This window comes from Buteo buteo, chromosome 9, assembly GCF_964188355.1.
Source record: "Buteo buteo chromosome 9, bButBut1.hap1.1, whole genome shotgun sequence".
NCBI lineage: Eukaryota > Metazoa > Chordata > Aves > Accipitriformes > Accipitridae > Buteo > Buteo buteo.
This window is the reverse complement of record NC_134179.1, coordinates 9,971,342-9,997,546: the sequence shown is the minus strand read 5'-3', so window position 1 is coordinate 9,997,546 and position 26,205 is coordinate 9,971,342. Positions and strand designations below refer to the sequence as shown.

Here is a 26,205-nt window from a genome sequence, read left to right as displayed (position 1 = left end):
AAAATAATCGCATGAATGAGACTGAAAGATCATGCCAGTTCTTGAAAAGCGTACTTGGCACAATGCAAGCAGCATGGCAGGTGGCTTGCTTTCCCTTCCAGCCTGAGACCCAAGAGGAAAAGCAAGTTTGGTGTCTTCTGGGCTGCCTATCTCCTAAAATCTGCAGTACCTCATGGAAGCGGATTAAGATACTTCACAAGCTAAGAGGTTATAAAAACAAGGAAATTGTATGGTTCCCAGCCAAGGCATTTTCAGAACTCACCACAAAAAGACATATTTATAAACAATCCTTAGTTACAAAAGTAAATTTATTATTAGTTCACTTTTACAATTTTTTTTTAATTCATTGTAACAATTTATAAATAACTCCTGGTCATAGTCACCACATCCAGGGACAAGTCTGAAGTTTGTGTTGTTTGAGAAGTTACAAAATCAAGTACGTTTTACCTGTACGTTTTTGAAAAGCATGAAACAACACACAGCTGGCTCTATTGTTCAGTAATCGCACGCAGAACAAACGTCCCAGACCTACAGCACCATGGACTGTGGATTTCTAAGTAACAGAGGAGCGAGCCTTAGTAATGCACGAACTGGCATATTCAACTGCTTGAACTTCAAAAGCAGCTCAGAGAAACTCGTGCTTCCTAAAGAGATTAAAAAAAGAAAGAAAATGAGCACGCATTGGTGTAACGCTTGCCCAACAGAAGAACTGTCAGTAGAAGAAGGAGAGCCAGCCAGCGTTCAGAGTGTATCTCTGGAGATGTGCTCACTGCTACTCATTTTGTTGCAATGCTGGTTAAAAAGTGAATTTTTATATTGGAATTTTAAGAAATCTCAAATTCAATTAAGATGGCAGGAACTCCCAGAACAGAGGCACATAACAGGTAGAGAGGACACAGAAAACCAAGATTTCCATAAAGGTCTTTTGACCTGAACAGATACCCAGGCACCTCACTGGAAAACATCCAAGACAAGACACATTAGCCTGTACGCTCAGGGTGCCATCACCTGCACAGGACTCCTGGGCTGGGGGCTGTGGCCTCCGGGAAGCCTTCAGCAATGGATTCCTCTCACCACTGAGGTGGTAATGTTCCTGCCACACCCCTAAGCAAGCCATAGAGTTCCCCAGCTGCATTTCTTTTGCAACCTGAGAAACCTTAGGCAAGCAGAGGAGGACTGGTACATCCCCAGGTTGGGCTGATGGAGGGCACGAGAAAAGCTGCCTAGTGAAAGGGTGCACAATTTCCCTGGATCCTAAATCAGATTACCACTGGAAACCTAGAAGAGGTGATTGCTTGACTAGGTGCTTATAGGAAAGAGATTTAAGGACATTCGGGATACAGCTAGCCCAACAAAAAGAATGCCTTCCCCTGTCACAGCTCATCTTATCTGGTCCTACTGCCTGCGAGAACATTGCTACCTGCAGGTCAGGAGAAAGCCAAGACTTTTTTTTATATAGGCTAAATCTGGCTTCTTTAGTCCTGCATAAATTTTCTACCTTTTATGTCCAGACTCGAGACAATTAACAAAGAATAAAAAAATCAACGGAACTGCTTTTAGAGGAGACACACGCTGTCATATAATTTGCAGGATATACTACTCCTAGTATGCAAGGCCAAACCCAGCAGCATGTGTCCACGCAAGTCCAGAGTGCTGTCCTGCACTCCAGTCTTACCTTCCAAGCCTCCAGCTGCCAGCTGACCTGGCGTTGGGACAGAGTGGTAAATAAGGAAGCAAGCCAGCATGCTCAGTTGAGATTCTTCTGTGGGCTGCCCACTTAGGTAGGAATGCAGAGACACATCCCCTCCAGCTGTAACAGACAAGACACACTGTTGAAATTTTGGGAGCATTTGTGGGAAGAAACAGAAAGGCAAGACAACAGTATTTCCACAGAAAAAGCTCGCTGAAAAGTGTCTCCATCTCCCCACAGAAGGTGGGCTAGGTGTTTGTTGCAAACCTTCTTCCTTCTGCCATGGCCACCCTACACCCTATTATCTGCTGTCACCACCCCTCACTTTTACTCCTACAAAATTCTCCCAGTGCATTATTAGGAAAGCACGTTCCTCAGGAAACAAAACCTTCCAGGTTAACTAAACTTCCCACCAATACAGTCAAACATAATTCTTCAGTGAATGTTTCACACCAAACTGAAAACAAGTTGTTCTATGCTAACATGCAAGTGCCTTCCCTTCAGTTATAATTTTTCAGTACTTTTGAGGCAAAAGTCAACCCAGATCAGCAAGAAGACAAGAAAGCTGAATTACAGCTGCAGGATTAAAGTTATCTTCTCCATACCTTGAAGCCACTGATCCAAAGTGTTATCGATAGTGCACTTCATCACAGGCAGAAATTCAGAGTTCATGAAGAGTCCTCGGTTCGGATTCCTGCTCATCCTCTCCTGGTGACTCCTGGAACTGAAAAATTCTAACACCAGCTTTATCTGCCATAGCTCAAATGTCTCAGACATTTCTCTTCTTTCTAATCTCCTCACAGCCTAGCAGAGGGGAAATACAAAGTGACAGTGAGAACGTGAACTGGAGGAGGAAAGAAACATTGCTGTCATAAACATTAATAAGTGAATCCTAACCCCCCCGCCTTGCCAAGGACTGCCCTTCTGAGCACCTACTGAGAAAAACTGCCAGCTAATGCTTCTGGTGTAATTTCAGTTTTCATTAACTTAGATTATTTTCCAATTTGCTTTTAAAATCTCTGCTATCTCCCTGTAAGCTCACTAATATATCTTCCCTTCTGTCTTCTACAAAATAAAAAAAAAAAAAATAATAAAAAAAAAGAAAATCACAAGCAATGAACAATACTCTTATGCCAAAGTATAATTTAAAAAAAAAAAAAAAAAAAGGCGTTTACTCCACCTGATCTATTGCTATGTATGTGGGCAGCATCTCTGGATTTTCTTGAGTAACACACTCATAAAGAATCGAGGAGAAAAGATCCAGGATTTCCTGTTTCTGATAAAAGACACATGTTTAACAAAGCACACATGCTAGATACAATTTATTTCAGGTTCTTGCATTGCTCACATTTCCTTCCATTAAAGTTAACCCATGCACTGACATTGCATAAATTAGCAATAGCTAACAATGCTACACAGTTTGCTTTCGTTCTTGGGCTTATTAAAACTAGGCATAATGCAGCTATATTTTACTCCCTCCCTTAAGTAATTTCGTGCAAAGGAATACAGTGCAAAACACGCTAACCCTTCTGCAGCGATTTCACCCAAATGCTTCAGGACACTGAACATGGCTCTCGGTATTTGTTAAACACATTCTGCAATGAATACAACTGGTGTATACAACTAACAGCAACTGTGATGTAAGCAATGGGGAAAAAAACCAAACAAACTCAACAAAAACTATAGGGTCAACACTGTTTTACACCTTTGTATTACAAAACATCCCTTAGAATATTCCCTGTCCCCACCACTTGAAGGACTGAATTCTGTTCCTCAGTTTAACATTTTTCCCACCTTTTCTTCATGCAAACAAGAAACCATGCTAGTCCACATCTAAGCATCATACCTGGCCCATGTTCACAGTTGGTTTGCAAAAATAATCAGCGAATGAAAACAAAGCAGGATCAGAAGTGAAAGCTGAAATTGCTTCTGGCTAAAAAACAGATTAAAACACACTCTTAAAATGAACTTTTTGATTTTACTGCACAAATGTAATAGCAATTTATACCCAACCTTTCCTTCCCCAGCACACAAGTGAGAAGATTGTAACCTACCTAAAGCGTATCATGGGCAAAACATGTCCAACACTTCTGTCTACCCATGACAAACATACATTCACATAGCTGCTCATAGCTTAAGCTCATCACATGCCCTGTGAAAGCCACCAGACTTCCTTTCCCTCAAGCAAAGCAAGTAACTTCAGTACTCATAACCATGTGGCAGAGCTAGGTGCTGGAAATAAATTAACACAGCACGACCTGCTGTGCTTCCTTCAACCTTTCTAGAGGCAGCATTAATGGCAGGAAACCAGTTTGGGAGCGATACCTTGAATGCCCGAGCTTCAGAGTTTCGGTGAGTAACAGTCTGTGCTAAGAGACTGCGCCAGCCCATCGGGTCCTCCTTGTAGGAGAGCTGCCCAGCTCTCAGCTTCACATACAAGACACCACCCTTTGAAAGGATTGATCTGAAATAACAACACCAGTGCCTACTTTAAATTGATACATATGCACAATGAGGCAGACCTGTAAAGGAAACCTGAACTCCCAACAGCTCATATGAGATAATACCCCCATTTAGGCTTTGTCCTGATTATTTAAGCCCTGCCCCACTTGCGTATACATAGAAATCTTGGTATCTTCAGGGCAGGCTGCTATCAAACCGTGATGTGATGGCAGGCAATGGTGATGAAAAAGGCATGAGGCCTACTGATACAAGGAATGTAACTTCCTGAAGCCACTGCAGGTTCTTATTAGACTCTTCTAAGATGAACTCCCAGCACCAAGGAAAACCATGCAAGTTGGTATCCACAGCTTTAAAGGCATGCTGGAAGGCCCTTTCTCCATGTTAGGAAAAAAAATTTAAAAAAAATACAAAACCCAAACAAAACCCCACTATTCCTGACCAAGCCTACAAACAGAAGTGTGCAGCAGTTCAAAGTCACACTATTGCAAAGCAGCTGCATGTTTACCTGATTTAGAGTATCAGTTGTGCCATTAACTGTAGGCTCTGGGCACCCTTAAAATAACTAAATTATCTGTACTGAAACTAACTGCTTAGCATAACAATATAGCAGCAATTCACGCGTAGTAAGATAGGGAAAATTATTTCTCACATGCGCATTTATCTCCAAAACACTGCCGGCCAGGTTCCTACCATTTTAAAGGGCTGAGGACAAGATGTTGTTACACGAGAGCTGACAGATTCAAAGCATCTGGAGACTCAGAGAACAGGTAGGTCCCAAAGGCAGCAAGTTCCTCAGTCACCCACGCTGGTTTCTGCTGCAGCAGCACAGGAAGGCTCTTTTGGACAAACAAGTGCTCAAGTGTGGTAAAGGCTCAACCCAGAAGGACAAAGCTGGCTTCTGCCAGCGCTGGTGCAGCAGATGTATCAGCATTTGGCTCCTGATCTGGAGGAATCTGCACTCTGCCTCAGTCCTGTTTGTTATCTTTAAAGGCACAGACCAACAGATGCTGCATTGCAGTGCCTAGTTTAATCTCAATAGTGGCATTTAAATTAACTAGAAAAACCATGTTACTGATGAAAGATGCAGCTGGCTGCTTCTATACTACTCACAGTGACAAGTTACACTGTAGGCTGTTAAGCACAAAGATGAGAATGATTTTACCCACAGATACTGTATTCCGGTAAGATTTCTGTTTTTCACAGTTGCCCGATGGAGAGTTAAAATGCAGTAAGCAGTACTTTGTATACTTCACGTAATATGAGAAAAATAGTATTTCACAAAGCAGTAACAGTTAGCTAACTACTGTATCAACAGTCTGGGAAACATGACATCATATCAACTCAAAACTAAACTAAAACCATGAGTATAAGATGGTTTCTGGTACTGCTCAATCCTGCTGCCAATATCTGCGGTTTTTACTATCAGGTTTTCCCCTGCCCTGTTTTTGCATGAATTATTCACATCAATAGGTGAAACCAGCCACGCAGTTTCTTTCTTCACCCAAAAGTGCTGTCAAATGCACAACAGTGAACCGATCAAAAGCAGACTTCTTTCCAAACTGTAGGTGTTACAAGTATAGGAGATTTAAAAAAAACAACCAACCTTAAAAAAGATATTACTACAAGGTCATTATTCAGTTAAGCATTATAAAGAATACTTACTTTAGATGATTCGTTCCCTTGGTTAGATCTATTAGTAATTCCCAATAACGTGGTCCCTTCACTCTGATCTGTCAATGTAAGCATTTTTATTACTAGATATAACCAGAATCATAAAATTAAACTTTTTTACACAAGCCTACAGTTCTTTCTGGGCCCTTACAAGAGCACATGTCCTTTTATAGTGGTACCCACACAGAAAACTCAGAAGGAAGAGCACATAGCTTTGTCTCTCCTACAGTGAAGCTTTCTGGTACAAGGAACTCCCTGCGACATCAGATCTTGAAAGCATTATGATCAAGACCAAAGAGAAGCACACAGGTTAATTTAACACATGCTCCACAGAGACAGAATTGTCTTTGTACCCATTGCTATGGGACAGCATTATCCAGAGCCTGGCTAAGGTTGGACAGGGAAATCAAAGGAAAGTCACTAAGTCTCTATTCTTGCACTGTTTGTAGCACAAACTGGGTGATTAAATTCCTTATTAAAATGGAGACTTCCTTTACCTGCTTCAGTAAGTGAAGCTCTGGAAGAAGTGTGGGTGCCATCAGTTCCTCGGTGGCTTCTGCATACCACTGTGTGCCCTTCAAAATGCCACCATTATTCACATATTAGTAAAGCTCATTTTCATGTGAAAAGAAAGAAAACGTGCATTTCATTTATAGCAACGCCATTGGCAGAAGTCAGTCAGTTTCTGTTCCTGAGTTCTGAGTAAATACATGACTTAGCATCGTCTTTAATGTCAGGAAACATAAACCTAAATTAAAGGTACATTTCCCACAGATGGATCAACACATAAGGTTGTGCAAGTCAGGCACACTTCAGCTGAACTCTGAAGGCTTGAGAAATTAACTATATTAGGAATGTGAGGAACTCTTTGCCAGAACCACAGGGGATCCATGCTGCACCTCTTCTCCCCTGAAATGCCAAGAACCCTTTCTTCAGTCCTTTCATGAGCATCACCTGTCTCACGTAAGCATGTACAAAATAAATCCTGCAAAAAGGACTCTTCCCCAAAAGACAAATAATGGAAGCACTAAGGAGAAACACTAAGTTGCCTCTTTCAGCAGAATTAGGAGAAGGCTTTTAAAACCACAGGTGATTCCAACCACCTCTGTGCCTTTGAAAGTCCTTCCTCTTTAAAAGGAGAACTATGACACTGGGTCAGTCATTACACACTTGACTGAAGACTTTGTGGTGCCTTTTACTTGTCCTGTATTCTGCTCTCAAGGTGACATCAAAGTACGTGTAAGGTGTGAGTGGGCTGAGCACAACCGTTCAATTATTTGTGTAGAATTTGGCTCGCCTCCACCACAAGTTGAAAACAAACCCAAGGCTGCTGGCCACAACAATGAAAATAGCGTGCCTTTGGTATATCAGAGTCTTCAGTTGTCTCCCACACCTTCTCAAAGGCCTTTGCTCCTTCTTGCCTTGCAGACACATTACCTTGTACGTAACCTCTATCAGTGCATAACAAGGAGTGTTTGAATCCACATCAACAGGTGTTAAGAGCCTTGGTTCTGCTGCCAGCACGTACAAGTGACGCAAAGCCTGAAGGTGGTACCTGCGTGTGGGAATAAGGAATTCAGCACTGTGCAGTACAGGCAGGGAATAAACCCCAAATACCAAACTACACACAGCTCAGTAACAAAATATAGTTGTTGATCAAACTAAAGAGAAATTTGTAGTAATGTAGTAGATTTTACATTTTTTTAACATGTATGGGTTAGCTAACAGAACAGGACTTAATGAATCCTAACTAAAACTAATTGAAAGTCATAAACAGACAAGTCTTGCATGCAAATCTTTTCAGCTGAGCAAACTCGAACAGTCAAGTCACAGGAGCACAGTGTAGAGCCTCAGGAAACCTGCCTGCATTTCCTCACTGATCAAAGATCACTGCCATATCTTATATCTTCACTTATTTCTTCTGTTTTCCACTTTTTTTTTTTTTAAAACCTCAAAAAATTTATTTACAGAGCACCTAGGTAAAAATTCTAGATCATTTGCTTCTAGATAACTCTTTCTTAAGAGGATGATTTAGCTTAAGGAAATATGAACCCTAGCAAACCCTTACCGATTGTCCGTGCTGTGAACAGGGAAGTGAGGGTACAGAGCACAAAGGAGAGCAGCAATTGAAGAATTTGAAGTGCTCAGTGAGTATCTGTAGAAAAACATTATCTATTAGTTTCAGTGCTAACAAAGGCTGGCCACTCACAAAGGTGTTCAAAATATTTTGGTGTCCCAGGGAAGGGAAGGACTGTAGCAAAGCGCATACAAGCAAGGAATTTACAAATGTGCTCCTATAGCAGTGAAAATAAATATGTAGCATTAGGAAATAAACAAAAGACAGAAACATTCCTATGGCATTCAAGTAATGCAGTATCTAGAAAACAGGACTTTCATTTGCAATAGAAGAGGTCTTTATGCATCTGTATGTTATTTTTAAAAAAAAAAAAAAAAAAATCAAGTAAATTGCTCCAGCTTTTGCAGGAGAATTGAAAGAAGGAAGAAAAACTGTCTTTGGAAATGGCAAGTTACCTTCCTCCTCCCAGAAAGAGAAGCCCCAAAGCCATGTGGTGAGCCAGGTGGAACCCGTAGTTCATCTCTCCACCTGTCTTCTTGTGCATGAAACGGCAAAGCTGAAGGACTTTCAGGTTTCCAGAGCCAGCCATCACCATCGCAAGAGACAGCAGCAAGACACTCAAGCATGTTTCGAGATTATAGTGACCTGTCTTCAAGTACAATAGGGAAGGCATTATTACAGTTCTGTGGTCAAATGCACACTTCTGGTTGGTCTAACACGCTGCTTTCTACCCCAGAGTTCAAAAACCACATTCCACAGAATGAGGGAGAGCGGAGAACCAGCAAAGTCCTTAACAAAAATGATTCACAGCCCTGCCACATTCTATAAATAGTCTGCAATATAGAAAAGTAAAAGGGATAGTTTTGTTTCCATTAAGGTTTTGGTGAGGGTAATCAAAGTTTGTTACACAACAAAGCCTCCTTTTCATTGAGAGAAAACTAGACAGAACTTACTATTGAAGCTGTTGGTGCTGACAAACACTTCAGGAAATCTGTTGCATATTTGTACTGTAAAGAAAAGAAATGTGTACTAAATACAGATACAAAAGATAAGTTACAGCTCTATGGAAATCGAAGGGAAAAATAAAAACCTCTTACCAAGCATTTAAATGCTGCCAGATTTTCTGAACCAGCAAATCGAAATCCCAGTGACAAACACGCTCCAGCAATGATGTAGACATGAGCTTGCCTAATAAGCAACATAAACAGGAAATGACTAAATGTTTCTCTTTTCCTCATCTGAATACACATCACAAACTCCTTTATAATTAAAAAAGGGAAAATTGAAAAGAAAGACTTATCCTTTACAGAAAATGGAGAATAAAATTCCCTAAATATCAAGGGAGAGATTTTTTTTGCATACTGATATGTCTATAAAGAGTTCAGCTGCATTTTTCAGAAGAAGAATTTTTTACGTTACTTACGCCAGTGTTTCTAAACTCAGATCTTCAGATGAAGGCAGCTCTGTTGCATGAAGAGATATACTGTTGTCTCTTATGATCTATAAAAAGCAAAAGAGAGAAAAATTAATCCAGGGGAAACATTAACTCAAACTCTGGGCATCAAGGGTTCATATGAGATACAAAACAGGGCTGTTTCACAGGCGTGTAAAAGTTGGGTTATTTTTTTTTTTTTTACACATGCTATTGCTCCACTGTACTTCTGATCCAAAAGGGACACCTTTCAATGGTCCTGGATCTGGTCCCTTAAAAATTTCTAAAACAATGGCAAGATTGTGTCAGAAGCACAGTGTTACTATGTGTACTCAAATACGAGAGAAAACAGAACAGGATGAGACCTCAAGAGGCCATATAGACAATCAGCATCCTGTATTTCTGATATTTATTTATCTAACTTGGTCTTAAAAATTCCATACAACATATCTTGGAATATCACTGATCTCACTGTTGAACAGTTATTCCTAATGCTCAACTGAAATCAGCTTGCAGCAATTTTGCACCTGGCTTCTCCCTGGTCAATGTGGAGAAAAGTTTAATCCCTTTCTCTCTGTGGCACCATTTTCTGTCTTGAACAGAAATGCTGCATCCCTCCTCAATCCTCTCCTTTCTAGCATAACGGCATGGGAGGAGTCCCCAGTGCTCCCATAACAGTTCAGGAATCCAATGTAACAGTCATGTCTGTCACGTGAACACAATTAACATGCATTTTTTTGTGCAGGTCATGGGACTTCGGAAATGTTCACATGCAGAACAATACAGTGAGATGTAAAATAGGGAAGTAAACACATTAAATGTAAATACCTACTTGAGGCACGTTGCTATTAACCCACTTGGAATTGGGCAAGATGTCATCCCACAAAATCAGGCATCGAGCCAAGGTCTAAAAAAGTGAGAAAGCCAAAACGTAAGAAAGGAAAAAAAACCTACACAAACATCAGTGGTATTTTTTATGGTACTAACTGCATCCAGAAACACAGACAATCCAGCTACCCACTAGCAGCTTCTTCACTGTTTCTCAGCTTTCATATCAGAAATGACAAAATAGCACTATGTACTTATAACAGATGCTGAGGCCTAACTTATTTTATCTGTGAAATTAATTTGGGAAAAGCTATAAAAATTTACCTAAACGTTTAATTTAACATTCCACATAAAATGTATCATTCAAATATTTCTCAATAAATTCTATCTCTAGTGCTGCATGACAAGCAAGCTGTCTTACTACAAGTGGAAACTGTTTGAAGGTGTGAGTTTGGCTGGCGAGCAACAGGGTTACCAGCTATCTAAAGGATTCTGCATGATTGGCGTGTGGGCTGGATTAAAAATTAAAATTTACAAAAAAAATTAAACTAAGATGCATTTTTAGTATCTTTAAGTAGATGGAGAAATGAAACAAAAGAAAATCTTACCCTCAATAAAAGGAACTCTGGTTTTACAAAGTCCAGCAAATACATGGTATCTGGTGCTTGAAGCCAGTCAGCAATGGATCTGCAGAGCACAGTAAAGGTACAGGGTTTCCAGATCATATTTCAGCAACGCACAAAATTGAGTAAGCCACATGAAGCAGAGCCAACGTTACAGCAGTTTACAATGCTGTCACAAGTTACTGCAAAATGTCTGAGCAATTCCAGGTTAATACCTGTTATTAGTCTTTAGGTAGATCATAGCAAGTGCAAGTGTGGCACCTGGACAAGTAACATCCACATTTATGGTGTCTCCCTCCTGTGAAAACAAAATGAATGCTTTCAGACCAGTTGACTAGGAAGGCAACAGCCTGTAGTGATGTGCATACACATTCAAAGTCACTTGATGCGTCGAGATACACACCTCTCAGACTTCTAACTATTGCTATTTCAGCTTAAATGAGCAAAAATCATCAACACGTACCTTGATTTGATAACTGGGAGACTTGTGCTTCTCTCTGTGCATTCCGGCTTGGAATCGCCTGTGACCCCCAACCATGTACTGGTAAAGCTGCTCAGGAACATTGAGGTCCGACATGCCTATCAAATTACTACCGTGCTAAGGAATGAAGAGAAGTAGTAATATGGAAGTTCCTTCCCATATGAGATAAAAAAATGCTTTTGGACAAAGGCAGTTGGGAGTCAAAGATGAAACAGCTCTTACTACCCCACCCCGATATATAATGATTCTTCTACTAACTGCAGTTGAAATGAAGAGAGGCACTTACCCCTAGGCAAACCATGCCTAAGGCTAGCCCAGATGCAAGTGAATAGGACTCTCTGTCTGTGCAGTACTCCATTTCTGGGCCAGGGGGACGTCCTGGAGAAAACAAAACAGCAAAATTAATCTTTTAAAACTCAAGCTAAGTAAACATTGTTTAATTAAGCACGACATTCCTAATGAAATGAGGAGAAAAAAATAAATCTGTCCCTTCTCAAGGAAGTCAGGAAAGTTCTCGGTGGAATTACAAGTTATTGTCATTTAACCCATCCATCACCAAATGGCAAACCCCTCCAGAAGCAGTATATATTGCTAAATGATATGATTGGAGTTCAGAGACACAGTGAAAATGCCATGATACAATTGTGTATACTTTAAGACCTCTGAACCTATCCAAATGCTGCCAGCAGAGTTCAAAAGCTGTTGCCAGAGAAAACAACACGTATCAAATTACCAGAAACATAACATTTCACCCTTAAAATTTATCCCATTCTCTATTTAATAAACCATACAGTATCTTTTAACTAGAGTTACCTATAAACATGAATAAGAACTTAACTGTTACAAATAAAATCAGAAGAACTATGCACAGAATGAGGACACAATACAGATCAGAAATTCACTGTTCAGAATCAGCTCTTAAAGACTACTGTTTAGAAAGCCTTAAACACAACTTGGAATAGGAGAATTTAGGACACGATGGATGTACTTCCACCAACCTAGTGAGCCAACAAGACTGTCCTTGCAAGAAGAAAGCATTTTTTCCCCAGCCAGTGCCTCTGTCTCCGTTTTCTACCATAGCGGCTACCTCATGGACAGACAGGTGAAACAACAAATGTCTGGGAAGCATCTGATGCGTTGGGTATACAGTGTGCAATAGATCTGCTCAGAAGCTGTAGAGGGTCAGGATCTCTGCAGCTATGGCATCTGGGTCAGGAGGAACGTGTACTTACAGCAGACCCTTTACCAAGTAGCTGGCAACCCCAGAAACCCCAGACCAGCTCTCATCAGACAAAATTTCCAGATGGAAAAAGTACCTAGGTGCAGCAATGATGCAGCTACGTCTCTTCTACTAAATTCAATGATTGTTCTATGCTATACAAACACACAGTTCACAGCAACTTCTGTTCCTCTGAAAACAGAAGATGAGGTTTGGAAAACGAGAGGCGAATATTGTAGTGGCACATGTACAGTTTAAAGAAATGTTAAAATTCTCAGCTTCCTGATGTATTGTGCAAATCATTCATGTCATGGCTCTCCCAGTCCACATCCCATTTTTTCAGTGTTAGCACCTACCTATTTCAGCCAGCAGAACCTCAGCTGTGTGCCTGTGAGCAGTGCCCTGATAGACGAGGCCTATCCCTATCACAGCAGCCACCTGCACATTGTGGGGGACATCCAGCTCTGTTGAAGTTGGTGGCAGAAGGGCAGGTATGTGGATGCTCAGGAGGCGTGTAATGGCCATATCCATTGTGCCCAGCTTGGCAGCAGAAACACCAAGCAACAGTCCAATACTTGTCATCTCATGGCCCTGAGAAAGGAAACAAATATCACCGACCAAAGAAAGCAGACATGTTCAGAAAAGGAGAAACACTTGTCCCAGTGTTCCATTCACCCATCCCAATGAGCTGTGCAGAATATGGAAAGATTTAGAGATAGAACTGCTGAAAATTTTTTAAACAGAAATAAAGTCCTGCACTACTAACATTAATGAAGCAACTCTGATATTCTCCCACACCAGTAAACTTCCAATTCAGTATTTCAAAGAAATCTGTTGACTTTTCTTTCTTGTTTTGTTTAAAGAATTCAAGTCCTATAGATACTTCTCTCTGTTGCTTCTGAAAGAAGGCCTCACCTTTGTTAAGTAGTCATGTATATTGAGCGTGGCAAGTTTTGTGAGATGCCCGTTGAGACCCAGAGCCATGAGGAAGCCTGCGTATTCATTCGCTAGTTCAGCAATTTTGGGCTTGTTATAGACAATCCAAGCAGAGTCTATCTGTGAAGCAGGTGCTATCTTCAGGCCAGCAGCTACCCCATTGTGAAAGCTGGCCCAGCAAGCCATGTTAGGAGGCACATCGATGTTCCCACTGTTCAGATCAACAGTGGTGTTCCTAGGAGGAGCACGGCCTGCCAATGACAGAATCATTAAAAGCAATTAGGCAAATCCAAACAGCTTCAGAAACAGCTCTCAACTTCAGTAGGGTGGCAAGTAAATGAACATAGACAGCATGCTAGGTAACACTTCTGATCTGAGATGGCCTTGGGTATCTTCAGACAGAAACACAGCATAGTAGATAAACCAGCAATATGGACTTTGCAGTATCTGTGTCCTGTATGACACCAACACTGACCAGCTGCGTCCTCTTAGGCAATTTATTTCACTTCTCTCTGCTTCTCAGAATGTACCTGATATAACGTCTCGGTGTTTGATAATAACACTGGCCTTGACCATTGCAGGAGAAGAAACTAGGAGGCAGATTCAAAACCAAAAATTGCTGCTACTTCACAAAAAGCACACTTAAGCTATGAAACTCTTTGCAGAAAGACACAAAAGATACCACAAAAATTATAAGAGGTTCAGAAAGAAATGGATTAACAATTGAAAGAAACTCCATCATGTTCTGTTAAATACTGAATTTCTTTGGAAGAAAACACTGACCAACATACCAGTTAGATTCAGCTTAGGGATGGGCAACTGCTCCGTTGGAACAGGATGGTATGAGAACAAAGTGAACATTCCTCGTCCAACAGGTAGTGCCATGGTTCGCTGACACAGCTGTAACAACCTGTTGGGGAGATGAAAGCAAAACCAAGCCAACTGCTTAATATGGCAAATTTTTCCAAATACATGATATAAAATGAACCTACAGACAACAGGCACTGGACAGACTATTTTTTCCCCCAACTATGAGATAGCATGTTGTCTTTCCTTTTTTAGCAGGCCAAACTTTTGAACCAAATCTTTGGTCCTTACAAGACTGATCTCAAGGACACTTTAGCTGACATCATGTTGAAACTTGCCACCATTTTTTCCCTTAAAGCTAGGTGCTAGTTAAATAAATTTGTGCTATGGACAATTTAGCAGCCATATTGGAAACAAGGTGAAAGGAGAAAGCAAAACAAAGCTGATTGCCATATGGGATCTTGCTATGACTAGTGAACACATCTAGTAATAACCTGTGTACAGAATTAATAATGTGCTTCCAAGAATGCTGACCACAATTCTCTATGATTTACTCTGGAAACACTTTCTAGACTAGTTAGATTACTCAGCTTGTTAGGTCAGACAATAATCTGATGCATTCCTTTAGCTTCCTACTTCTGTAGAGTGTTTTGCATGTTAATGATGTTCTGAAGTTTGCTTTTTTTCTTTTGTTTTTTTTAAACAAGATACTTTTAACATGCCCAAAATAACTGAATAAAGAAGCAAGGTGGGGACAATTGTGAGGCCACTGGGCATAGAAAGGCTCCAACAGGAGGTTTCAAAAGAGAGAGGGATGGGACAGTGAACTTGCTTTCTGTAGAATTAACTAGGTCCCCTGACCCAAGCCTTGCTTAGACTTAAGAGCAACCCTGAACAAAGGGCTCTCCAGTTTTAGGTAGGGGATGGATGATGTTTTGATCTCTACAGAGGCATTTTCTCTACAGAGCATGTCCTGCTTATATTTCATACTTTTTACGTGGAAAAAAAAATGCTACAATCTGCTTTCAAACCCTAACTGATCTCAACATGCTGTTTGGGGTTCAAACTAACAGTCTTTCCATATGCTGCTCCAGTCCCAAGAGCCCTCCAACTCAAATACAGCAGAGTTTTGATGTACACTGAGCTTCAAAGACTTGGATTATGAAAGCCAGCCCTCTCCTGTGTGTCCTTCACTGAGGCCTGCCTACTTTAATGTTCAGTTCAGAATCAAATATATTGCAGTGTTTTGTTAGACATACTAAACTTTAAGCCACCAAAAATATTCACACAATTTTTCACCTGAGTGAAATACTAGTGAGGAACAGCTCAAAATGGACAGAGTTCTTTACCGGTTTTCTTTCTCTTCTATGTATTCATGGTCACTAGCTTCTGGCATCTGCACTACATTGACACGTACAGGACGGGCACTCTGAAGGAGTCTGCGTACTTCCTGCACCCTCAAATCCTCACTCCATATTAGCGACATCACTTCCTCATTCATGTCATTCATGCCATCCTCATCCTCTTCTGATTCAGTTCCAGAGGGAATATCGGAGGACAGTACTGGGCCCACAGACTGCAAGGGAAAGAGAAAGGAGAGAAGTAATTTCCAGTAGTGCACATGGATATTGCTAACTCTCAGAAAGCCAGGAAATACCAGCACCACAACCTGAATGCACTCAGCACAATTACCTGCACTGAGATGGGTCTGTAAATAGAATGGACTGACACTTCTGCAATCATGAACGACACTGTTCACACACCCCTTACGTTGATTTAGAAGGCTACGAGGATTTCTGAACATTGTAATCAAGTATTTTTGCACATCTAAATGGGATAAATAGCTATCAAGACAGGAGGAGATGACATCTCAAATACGTCAAAGATTGAGCAAAGGCTGTTGAGCAAGGACTGACAAGCGGGAGCTTTAAGAGGTGACATATGAAATAGTTATCTTTCTTTCAAAACTACTTCTTGTTTCAGAGCAGTAGTAGAAAAGGGCTTTCCCCTCCCTGCCTACACAATTATCTCTGACAGCTATGAAAACATATGTGTTTTTTCTTCAAGTTCAGCAGTGAAAAATAGAAACCTAGATGAGCATTTCGATGTATATTAAAACAGAGGTTAAACTCTGAAAGGCACAGATACAGTCCCCCTGGTGACAACCTGCTTTTAGAATTGCCAGTACTTACCGACCCTCAACCCAATCAGGGCTGCTGTTCTGCATATTCTGTTCAGAAACCTGCATTATTTTTCTAATCATTGACGTTTTCATGAATCAAAGCTTTAATTTGGATTACCCCCTGCAAAACCTTGGAAAAAACAAGCTACCTATTAAAACAGTCAGCCTGCATGGCAGTAAATTCCAAATGTTTGTTGCTGTCAGCCAACCCGGGTTTCACCACAGTACCAGAACATTTTTTGAACTTCCACACTGGAGCTACATGACCAGAAAAATACTGAAGCATTTTATTGCTTAGAAGCACTGTGGAAAAGCCTTCCTTCTATGCAAGACTTACAAAATCCTTGTTTAAGAATGTCGTCTCCTGATTATTCACATCACACAAGCGATGCACAGGACCTCCAACAAGAATTGCAAGGATAGCATACGTCAGGATGCCACAGAGTATGCCCACAATCTGTTTGCCCTACACGTGCTTCAGACAATGCTGTCACTCTGGATGAAAGACGGTTCATTTTATTTTTAGAGAGTTCTGCAGAAATAAGCTTTCCCACAGAATATAGTTTCCTTATGGTCTGACAGAATAATGTAGACATTGACCCTAAAGTGGGCCAGTATATTCTTCTTTTCCATCTTTCATAGATGAGAGATTCATTTAAAAAATAACAAGGCAAGCGATGACAAATATTGATATGGTAAATCTAGGAACAAAAAGACCCCACACCTCTCTTGAAACTGGTCATTTTTCCTGTTCTATACCTCAGAATTTCAACAAGCTGAAAGATACAGAATCACACAGACTAGATCAAACACAGGATCATCCTAAAGCTCACTGCTAACACATGACACCAGGAGTGCAAGTAAATTAACAGCTGATGAATGAAAACCAATTTCTTCTGATAAATACGCACTAAATCTCAATACATAACTGCACCACCCATATAGCCAGCGTCCGTTTTGAAACAGGAAACTCCACCCTGCCCTCCTGAGAAATGACAAACAATTTGGTGTTTGAAGATCACTTTATCCTTTTAAGGTAACATATATTCGAGGCATTGTTATAAAGTAAGTGATAAAATCAAATTTATCATCATTTTAAGATTCAGTACTGTTACAGCTGGGCAAAATTTCACCAGCAGAAAATAAAATGGATTTTTAATGAGTGGCTGGACATGGGATTTGAACATGTAGTTCTTTTGCTTTTCTGCTAAATGAATTAACTTTTTTGATACACAGTTAGTCATGAAGCCTGTTATAAAAAATTGGAGTAATTTTAATATTATTTCCAAAGCTAAGACATCAAAAAGGATCTTGACTGAGATGTACCTGAGACTACAAATCCCTCTTCCTGACTTCTGAAGAGGCTACAATCTGCTACTATTAAGTGATTTTATGTATGCCACTAGCCAGTTTTCAAGAAGAGTTTTGGCTTCCAGAGTGTCCTCAACAAGACACTTAAGTGAGCTACCACTCTATGAGATGCTAGTGATTCCCACCATCAGAAGAAAATGTTTCAGAGAAAAACACCACATGCTTTTTTTCATTTTACTTCAGGATACAAATAACTAAACCCTTTTTGAGAAAAGAGAGCAATATGAAAAGTATATTTCAGAAAGCAATCCAGTTCTTCCAGAGAAGAGGGAGACGCCAGCCATGCCAACCCAAGAAGGAGCCAAACTGACAAATTCCAACTTTCTTCTCCTTGTGCCATTGCTGTTTTGATGGCAGAGTCTCTGGATGGAGTATCAAAACCTCTCTAACACCTCTCAAAGGTGCAGCCATTTTGGAGAGGAGGACTTCTCACGGAGGCAATCAAATAGCTCTGTAGGCAAAACTTTTGAGCACCATGCCTAAATTAAGTTTAAAATCTGTTTTATATTGACAGTTTCCACAGCTATGCACGTACTCTTCCTGTGCCGGATGCTGGTTTTTATACTGAAACCCTCACATGCATGTAAATCCTGTGTTGCCCTCAATCTTGAATTCTGTACCTTCTGTTGCCCAGAGCATCAGCAGATGGTGGGGAAGTTTCTGAACAGAGTGCTCTGTCCAATGCCCAGTATCGTGAAATCCATTTATGCCCATACTCACAGATTTACCCTTTTGCAGGTTCCCTTCACACGCCTGTTTGGACAGATCCTGGCGCCCGATCAAGAGACAAACTGCTTCTGGCCAGTCTGAGGCAGGCTGCTCTCGGCAATAATATATTGCATCTCTAATAGGAAGAGCCACACCAAAGGGGAGAGACTCCAGATCTCTTAGGGTGAACCCTTAAAATTAATAAGGAAAAAAATAAACTATTTTATCAAAACTAGATAAAGTGTATTCCATATTATGCAAGCACAAGACTATTATTTATGATTGTTACCATTTTGCATAATGGTAAAAGCTGCTCTTACCAACATTTGTCATCCAAATAACTAACTTTTCAGCCAGGCTAGAAACAGATGTGCTGTGGCTGAAACTGCATCTGTAAAATAAAGGTGAATAAAGGAGAAGCCAATAAATGCTAGTCCAAAAGTCACCAGAAAGTCAAAAACTCAAGAGTTTAAAATAATACTAAAAAAACCCCATACCGACTGTCATCCTGTTCTGTTTGCTGTTTTCGTTGTCCTAGGAAAAACAGGACCACATTACTTCCACATTCTCCAAGCAAAAGTACAGCACATAACAAGCACAAGACACTAAGAGATACTATGATGGTATCAAAGCATCATTACCTGATGTAATCTTGCACAAATAATGGGAGGCTTCATTAGATACAGCATTCTCATCACCAAGTATGTACAGAACCACACTCTGGACAGGAAAAAGACACCATAATACAAAGTCACTCAGTGTACAGTTGCTGCTATACTGCCTATCAAAATAGGCAGAAGAGTTAACTTAAACAGTGGGACAGGGCTGTTATGAAAACATTGTTAGTAAAAGGAGATTGAAACAACTGAAGCAAGTAACAAACTCTTACACTTTAGATTTCTAACTTTAAGTTTTGAAAAAATAAATCTTGAAACAACTCAATTTTCCCTAATAATTGTTTCAAAGGTAAGAAGAGAAAGATCTTTGAAACAGAAAAACATGTTCCTAGTCATGTTTCCCGTGTTGCTCATATTTCATTTAATTTCTCTTGCAAAACACGCACATCTTCTCCAGACACCATTTTTCACTCAGTTTTCTCCACACCTTGAATATTGCCTGCTTTGTGAAGACTCTGAGCGAAAAGTTATTCCCCATTCAAAGCAGAGTCCACTTCAGCTATCTAGCCAGCAACAAAGTGATCTGTCACCCTATTTACTTTTTCATACTGCCAGACAAGCTGGCATGCCAAAGGCAAAAGTCACAGGTAAAAATCTTCTGGTTTTCATTAAGATCTTCCAGTAAGAGACACTGCTGAGACGCCAGCTCTGACCTCCCCATAGGCAAGTCACATAGAGGTAGGAGGAAAGACGAGTTGGGTGGACAGACACAGGTGATAGCCTGAGGGAAAGGCTACAGCTCTTCAGAGCTTGAATGCAGAGGCAAATTTTAAGTGAAAGATTCAGCACTTTAAACAGTTTCAGTGCTGCTGCTTCAACCCTCCACACTCTGAAGCAGAGGACAGGCTGACTCCTGGCAGCTTGTATCAGTGACTCTGCAACTAATCTTGGACACTTGGGTCAGAGCAGAGTCTCTCCTCCCTGCTTTGCTCTTCAGCCACCCCAGGCTCAACATCCCTGCTTCAAACCCTGTATTGGCAGGTTTTCTCCATAAATGCTTTGTGAATAAGTGAGCAAGGCTGACCAGAAGATAACATCAGCACTTATAACTACTCATGCGACTAAATATTTATGTTGATGCATGCCCAAGAAGAAAGCCGGGAAATTCTCACTCACGAAATACAGTTAACTGAGTTACATTATTACTTTGCACATGCCACTACTGCAAACCACAAAAAAAAAAAAAAAAAAAAAAAAAAAAAGCAGCAGTGAAGCATAGGCTATGCACTCAGCACTCACAAGCTCTCCTACCCAACCTCAAATACCTCCTCCCACCTGCGAAAATCCATCCACACCCTTCAGTAATATTAAAGTAATAAAAGAGAAGAGGGCACTCACAGGGATTTCTCTCTCCTAAATACATATTATTCTCCCTGTGGAAAGGCTGACACTGCACAGTTTACTACACTGCAGGGATACTCAAGAGAATTTCATGCAGACCGATGAGGTCTACTAAGTACAGAGTAGCAACACTTGGAGATGCTTAAGTCTCCAAACAGTACAGCTACAGCAGAGTTATTTATCACAGGCTCAATACCCCTCCAGTATGCCCCCATTGCTCCACACAGTATGATTAAACCCTCTGTTATTTGACTTCCCACTGGGGACACTTCACTCACAGGAAATTAAGCAGCTGGGGCAAACCCTGGCCACAGTGTTGCTATGCTGACAGAATAAAACATATCCTTTTTACCAAAGTACGTACCAGTACTACCAGTTTGCTCCTTTCACAGACTCCTGGTAAGTAAGGATAAGGCTGTACTCCTTCTCCCTTCAGACAGGAACTCAGCCACTGAAAGATACTTGGAGGCTCAGCAGAAAAAAATGAGGGATGGTGCATGAAACCTGTTTGGACTTAATCATATGAACAGCAATGACATTGAGTTCATGGCAAATGCACAATAATTCTCCACTATTCCCAAAGTAAGCCCTACAGTACTTCTTTTAACAACAAAAACACAGTATTTCCCCAAAACGTTACAGATCACATCTCTCTCCTCTTAGATGGAAGTTTATAGCTAGACAGTAATGAAAACTTGAGACACCTGTCTTTCAAGAACAAAAATTATCTCAGCCCACAGCGAAAAGGAGTAAGTACAGAGTAATACTCAAAAACCTCAGTGGAACAGTCTTGTAATTCAACAACATTAAACTGCTAAAGTGAGAGGACAACCTAACTATAACCTCTTTGCCTTCACTATCCACAAACATGAATAGCAAAGCCTGAGCGATGCTATGAGATATTTTTTTTTTGGTCAGGAGAAACAGTAGTTTGTCTTACACGATTAGCAAATTCCAGCTGGTAGGACACTAAACAGGTGCACAAACAATGTATGGCCTTATTTTAACTTTGAGGTTTGTGCTTTCAGCTCTGATTTAGTTGTTGTGAACTATAAACCAAGAGCCTGCCAGCCTAGTGCTACTTTCCACAAGAAGGGCACATACCACTACCAGGCTTTTCCACAGTTGTCTGCTAAGATTTCTCAGCCAGCCTGAGCTAGGAGTTTGCCAAGATGAAACCATCGTTCCCTCAAAAATTCTTGTTTTGTGGAGTGTCCCATGAGGCACTGGAGGCACCAGCTCATGACTATACTATGCTAATTTCACTCCCGTCTTCTTAGGAGGCTATTAAAACAAGGCAACCTCAACACTGTGTGTGAGTAGTTTTGCATATTGGGGTTAAGTCCTGACCAGCCTTAAAGAGAACAGTTAGCAACATGCTCAGAATTAGAGATAATTTGTAAATCATCATCACTGAATATCCAGCTTCACATAGCCTTAAACTCACCTTGATCAATTATACAAGTCTGTCTGGAGGTTTTTACAAGGGCTGGATAGTCTCTGTAGTAATAGTCTATATAAGCTTCAAGTTTTAAGTCTCTAGAATGAGAGAGATTTGAATCACATTAGAGGGGGAAAAACCCACCCAACCCTTCTGCATTTCTGTGACATCTTCTGTTGATTTTTTTAAATGTTTGTGTACACACTAGATGTAAGGAGGGAAGTTCTGACTTTCTTAGCTAGGGCTGCTCAAGGGCATTGCCCCTTCCCTAAGCAGTGAATCTGCATGTTTAATTTTTCCCTGAGTACACTTCTCTTCAGCTGCTGTTCTGCTTTGTCCCACACCTCCACCATCATCACCACCTAAGGTGTGACAACTGTCACTACAGTTTCCCCCAAATTCTAACTGTTAAAGCCATATAACCTGCTGGGTTATCTGCAAGACATGAATGCATATAACAACTGGCAGCCTTAAAAGATACACAATCTTTCATTTCAGACTTGCTTCTAGTTGGCATGACACAACAGAGGACAGGCCAACCTTTTCAGCACTAGGGACTGGATGCCACTTCCAGGAACCATTTAGCCAGCCAGCTATAGTACGTGCTACTGGGGAAGAATCTATAGCCATAGAAAAAATTTGGCAGAAATAGCAAATACAATTCAGGGAGATGTTACTGGGCCTTTTACTTAAACACACATCTGTATCTATCTATCTATGTGCACGCAATGCAACTAGAAGGTGGTTGTGGAAGTCATGAAGATGCAGTCACTGACTGCAGTGAAGATGCCACAACAAACAAGAACATTTGACAAATCTTGTGAGCTGAGCTGTGACAAAACAGTAGAAAAAACACAGGCTGCAGCATCTAAGATTTGTGAATCACACTGATGTTGGTAAGTGGCCAGACCCATACAAGAGATTTGCTCCAGCAAATACATTTAAGCACAATAAGGTTTTAAACATTCATTTATTTTCTTCAAATACATTAAAAGCCTGCTGCACATTGGACAATCCCCAAACTCCCCATAAAAATAATACACACCCATCACCAAGAGACACTACACGATATACAATATCTGTGATTTGTCAGTTGGGCATACCTGGCCAGCTGAACCAGAACAACAACAAGTGAACGAATTCCTTCTCCCATCAGACTATTCAGCTTGAGCTCCTCATAGATCAGATGAAGAACAAAGAAAACAGCAGGAATATGGGTGAAAAGGAGGGTTGAGGAATCCAAACTAAGGCTCTGTGAAAAGTCATCCTTTGGAGCCAAAACTTCCAGAGGGTCCAGTCGCAAAGCTTTGGCTACAGGATGAGACTCAAAATTCCTATGGTAATCAGAGCTCAAGAGATATTCCCAGTCCTGGACCAAACAAACAGGAGAGAGGCAGAGGTTCCACAGTGAACATAACCTTCCAGCAAGAGTACTCCAAAGCACTGTTACGGAGGAAGTTTTTTTCCCCATAAACCAATACAAATGTGATTATTGTATGGTAAATGTGCTGCACAAACTCTGCAAGCCACAGAGATTCAGTTGCTAAGTTTCATCCCCTGACACCCCACCCCCCCCCAGCCCCCTGTGTGCATAAAAGAATCAAAGCCTTATATTTAAGAGAACAAGACAAAAGAAAGCCAAGAGTGCCTTCTTTGCACCAATATTCTGTGCAGGAGACCTCACTGAGCATTTACGCAATTCACCTAGTGCTCCCAGCCTTCTTTGTACTTCCCGTGCCACAGCACATCAGGCATTAGATCCCGATCTTTGTTCCATGTAGACTGTAGTCCGTAACTCCATGGGCTCACTCAGCTGTCAACCCACAAAAAACTAATAGCACAACTGGACCACCACAGATTGTAAGCTTCTTATGATGGGATGATAGTAAGCCTCATCCACTTTACTGTTAGGCCATGTGAAAACTTCCTATTCCTGTCTAGGCAAAACCCAGTGAATCAGTCTTAAACAATCCGCTAAATTTGGTGAAAATCAGCACATTCAGTGAAGTATATAATTTGATGCTCCCAACTTGCTAAAGGTGCTGAGTAGCCATGGAAGTGAGACAACTTCATTTTAAAGGGATGAAGCATCTAGGAGAGATTTGACATTGTCAGGAGACAATCTGGGATTGCTTTGTGATCCATATTAAATTCACTCCTGAGTCCAACCTCCTTCTTTGGAAGTGAGAACCCTGACAAGCAAGGTCACATCATGCAGCCACTGCACAGAGCAAAAGAACTTTTCTTCCCCTAAAGGCTTGTAAACTCAGATGAGCTCAGATGAAATGCAATACTCTCAGGGTGTTTCCTCTGGTTTGCCTTTAAAAAATACCAAACCAACCAACCCACCCCTCCCCAAGACTCTTATTTGTAAAACAGAACCATTTCTTACTTCATCTGACCCTGTTTCTGATGGTCTAGCCTTCTTTGGAGCAATAACAGGTGAAAGTGATCCTTCAAAATCAAGCTGCAAGAAATAAAAAGATCAGAAGTAGCTCAGTATTGAAATTCCCAGGATTGCACAAGTGAATCACTTATCATAACATCCGAATTTAAACTAAGCATTACATGACATTGCTTTGGGTACTTCTATATATTTTACTTTCATATAAAACATATACTGCAATTCTATTTTTTTTCTATACACAGCTAGTTAATGCAGTGTATGGTGCATTAATTTCACAGTTTGCGTGCCTAACATCTGGTATTTACTAGGACGGGAAATACTGTGGATGAGCTAATGCTAGTAATGTAGATATACTGTAATTGCTTTCACTTCACTTGTATGCATATCCTTGCTGGTTTTGTAGGGTTTTTTTTCCTGAGGGTACTGCAAATGCACTTGCTAGCAGGAAACTCACTTACAGAAAACTCCAAATACATCCAGTAAAACAGCTGAAAAAACCAGAACTTTAAATGTTGTAATTAAAAAACTACATGGAAAATCCTCTTTAGGAAACAAGAATCTGAGTTGTGATTTGTGTTTCTAGCAAAAATAGGCTTAATATGGATTAAGTGAATCAAATCTTTAATGCATCAGTATTAGTCATGAAATGGAGTAAAATCTTCATAATTTATTTTTATTTGACCAAAGACAGTTGGTGCTAAGTACCTTATAAATATATTTCATGATAAACACAGACTAAAAGGTATACCTAAAATTTAGCAATATAGAATTGATTTGATGGCATCTTGTTATTTAAGACAGGATACAATCTAGTTCTGACACAATTTGGTGTGTCTCTAACCATTTTGAACCTTGAAGAATTACCAGTAGCGTTAACACAAGCCAGGAAAACAAACATATAAGCTTGCTTACATTACGTGTCCAGGACAGTCTCTCCGTGTTGTAACCCATCATATTCATGAGACATGTTACAAACAAATTCCATTCTGAGTGATAGCTTGGTCCTCCTGGAGCATTATAAGCATTGTACCACTTGACAAGCATCTGTACTGCTATCTCCTTGGGCAGGATAGCTTTGATGCCTTGCAGACATCTTTTCACTGTTGGAAAAGAAAAAAAAAAAAAAATTAGGTGTGGTTTCCATCTTACCTTCTGGTACTTCTTCCAATCAGTGCTATAAATCTTTACAGTTCTTGGACCTCCTTTTAACTCTCCAGCAACTCTTTTAATAAAAGCCACACCACACAACCTCCAGCAGCTGTTCCTTTAGTTCAGGTTAAGCACAGCCCCTCTAGTTCACCACACAAAGGGGAAAAAAGTTCCTTTTTGCTCATTACTGAAACCAGCTTGTGTCTGAACTTGCATCTCAGCCCTTGCTTAAGCAAGAACATACACAATAGCAGAGAGCAAAGCAACCTAAAGAACAAAGGAAGTTTTAAAAGTACAGTGGGTGAATCACTAAAAGCAACAGAGCACACCTAAACAAATGGTAGCAGCTCTAGAAGGTAACTTACTAGAGCTTGGAACACGTGGTACTGAATCATTACAGTCTAAAGATATGCATAAACTACTTTAAAAAAATGTATCCTCAGAAATTATGGAACATATTCCATGTGATGCATTCTGAATCATACCTAGTTCTGAAGTGGCAATTTCAGGAATTGTAATCCGAACCATTGTATTATTGCTGAGTTCCTGAAAAAATAAAAAAGGTAAGAGTCAAATTATGAAATGCATAAAGCCAGAGTCCCTTTCTATCAACTCAGAACTCATTTATGTATTAAGCATATTCCTAATTCCTGGCTATTTGCTACACTGAAGATTTGCACCTTCTGATGCTAGCTCCATAAA

At 40.5% G+C, this 26,205-nt stretch overlaps 1 protein-coding gene across 5 annotated transcripts in view; it reads right to left on the bottom strand.

The window, feature by feature from the left end:
• Positions 1–290: 290 nt before the first annotated feature.
• The window catches only part of ANAPC1 (anaphase promoting complex subunit 1), a 33,974-nt gene continuing 8,059 nt past the window's right edge, over positions 291–26,205 (bottom strand). For 2 of the 5 annotated variants that reach the window (XM_075035315.1, XM_075035318.1), the window contains exons 15-47: positions 25,989–26,049; positions 25,267–25,454; positions 24,340–24,414; positions 23,051–23,316; positions 21,954–22,045; positions 20,871–21,019; positions 19,130–19,208; positions 18,986–19,022; positions 18,809–18,879; positions 18,501–18,679; positions 15,577–15,803; positions 14,212–14,330; positions 13,400–13,671; positions 12,841–13,075; positions 11,552–11,643; positions 11,248–11,382; positions 11,000–11,082; positions 10,770–10,848; positions 10,166–10,240; positions 9,325–9,401; positions 8,999–9,089; positions 8,855–8,908; positions 8,357–8,550; positions 7,893–7,979; positions 7,262–7,379; positions 6,322–6,399; positions 5,816–5,883; positions 4,016–4,154; positions 3,537–3,623; positions 2,871–2,966; positions 2,296–2,494; positions 1,676–1,810; positions 291–644 (exon numbers count right to left, since the gene is read on the bottom strand). In XM_075035315.1, coding sequence (XP_074891416.1) covers positions 529–644; positions 1,676–1,810; positions 2,296–2,494; positions 2,871–2,966; positions 3,537–3,623; positions 4,016–4,154; positions 5,816–5,883; positions 6,322–6,399; positions 7,262–7,379; positions 7,893–7,979; positions 8,357–8,550; positions 8,855–8,908; positions 8,999–9,089; positions 9,325–9,401; positions 10,166–10,240; positions 10,770–10,848; positions 11,000–11,082; positions 11,248–11,382; positions 11,552–11,643; positions 12,841–13,075; positions 13,400–13,671; positions 14,212–14,330; positions 15,577–15,803; positions 18,501–18,679; positions 18,809–18,879; positions 18,986–19,022; positions 19,130–19,208; positions 20,871–21,019; positions 21,954–22,045; positions 23,051–23,316; positions 24,340–24,414; positions 25,267–25,454; positions 25,989–26,049 — 4,053 coding nt within the window. In that variant the 3' untranslated portion in view covers positions 291–528. The other 3 variants (XR_012651580.1, XR_012651581.1, XM_075035319.1) reach the window with 3 other exon arrangements.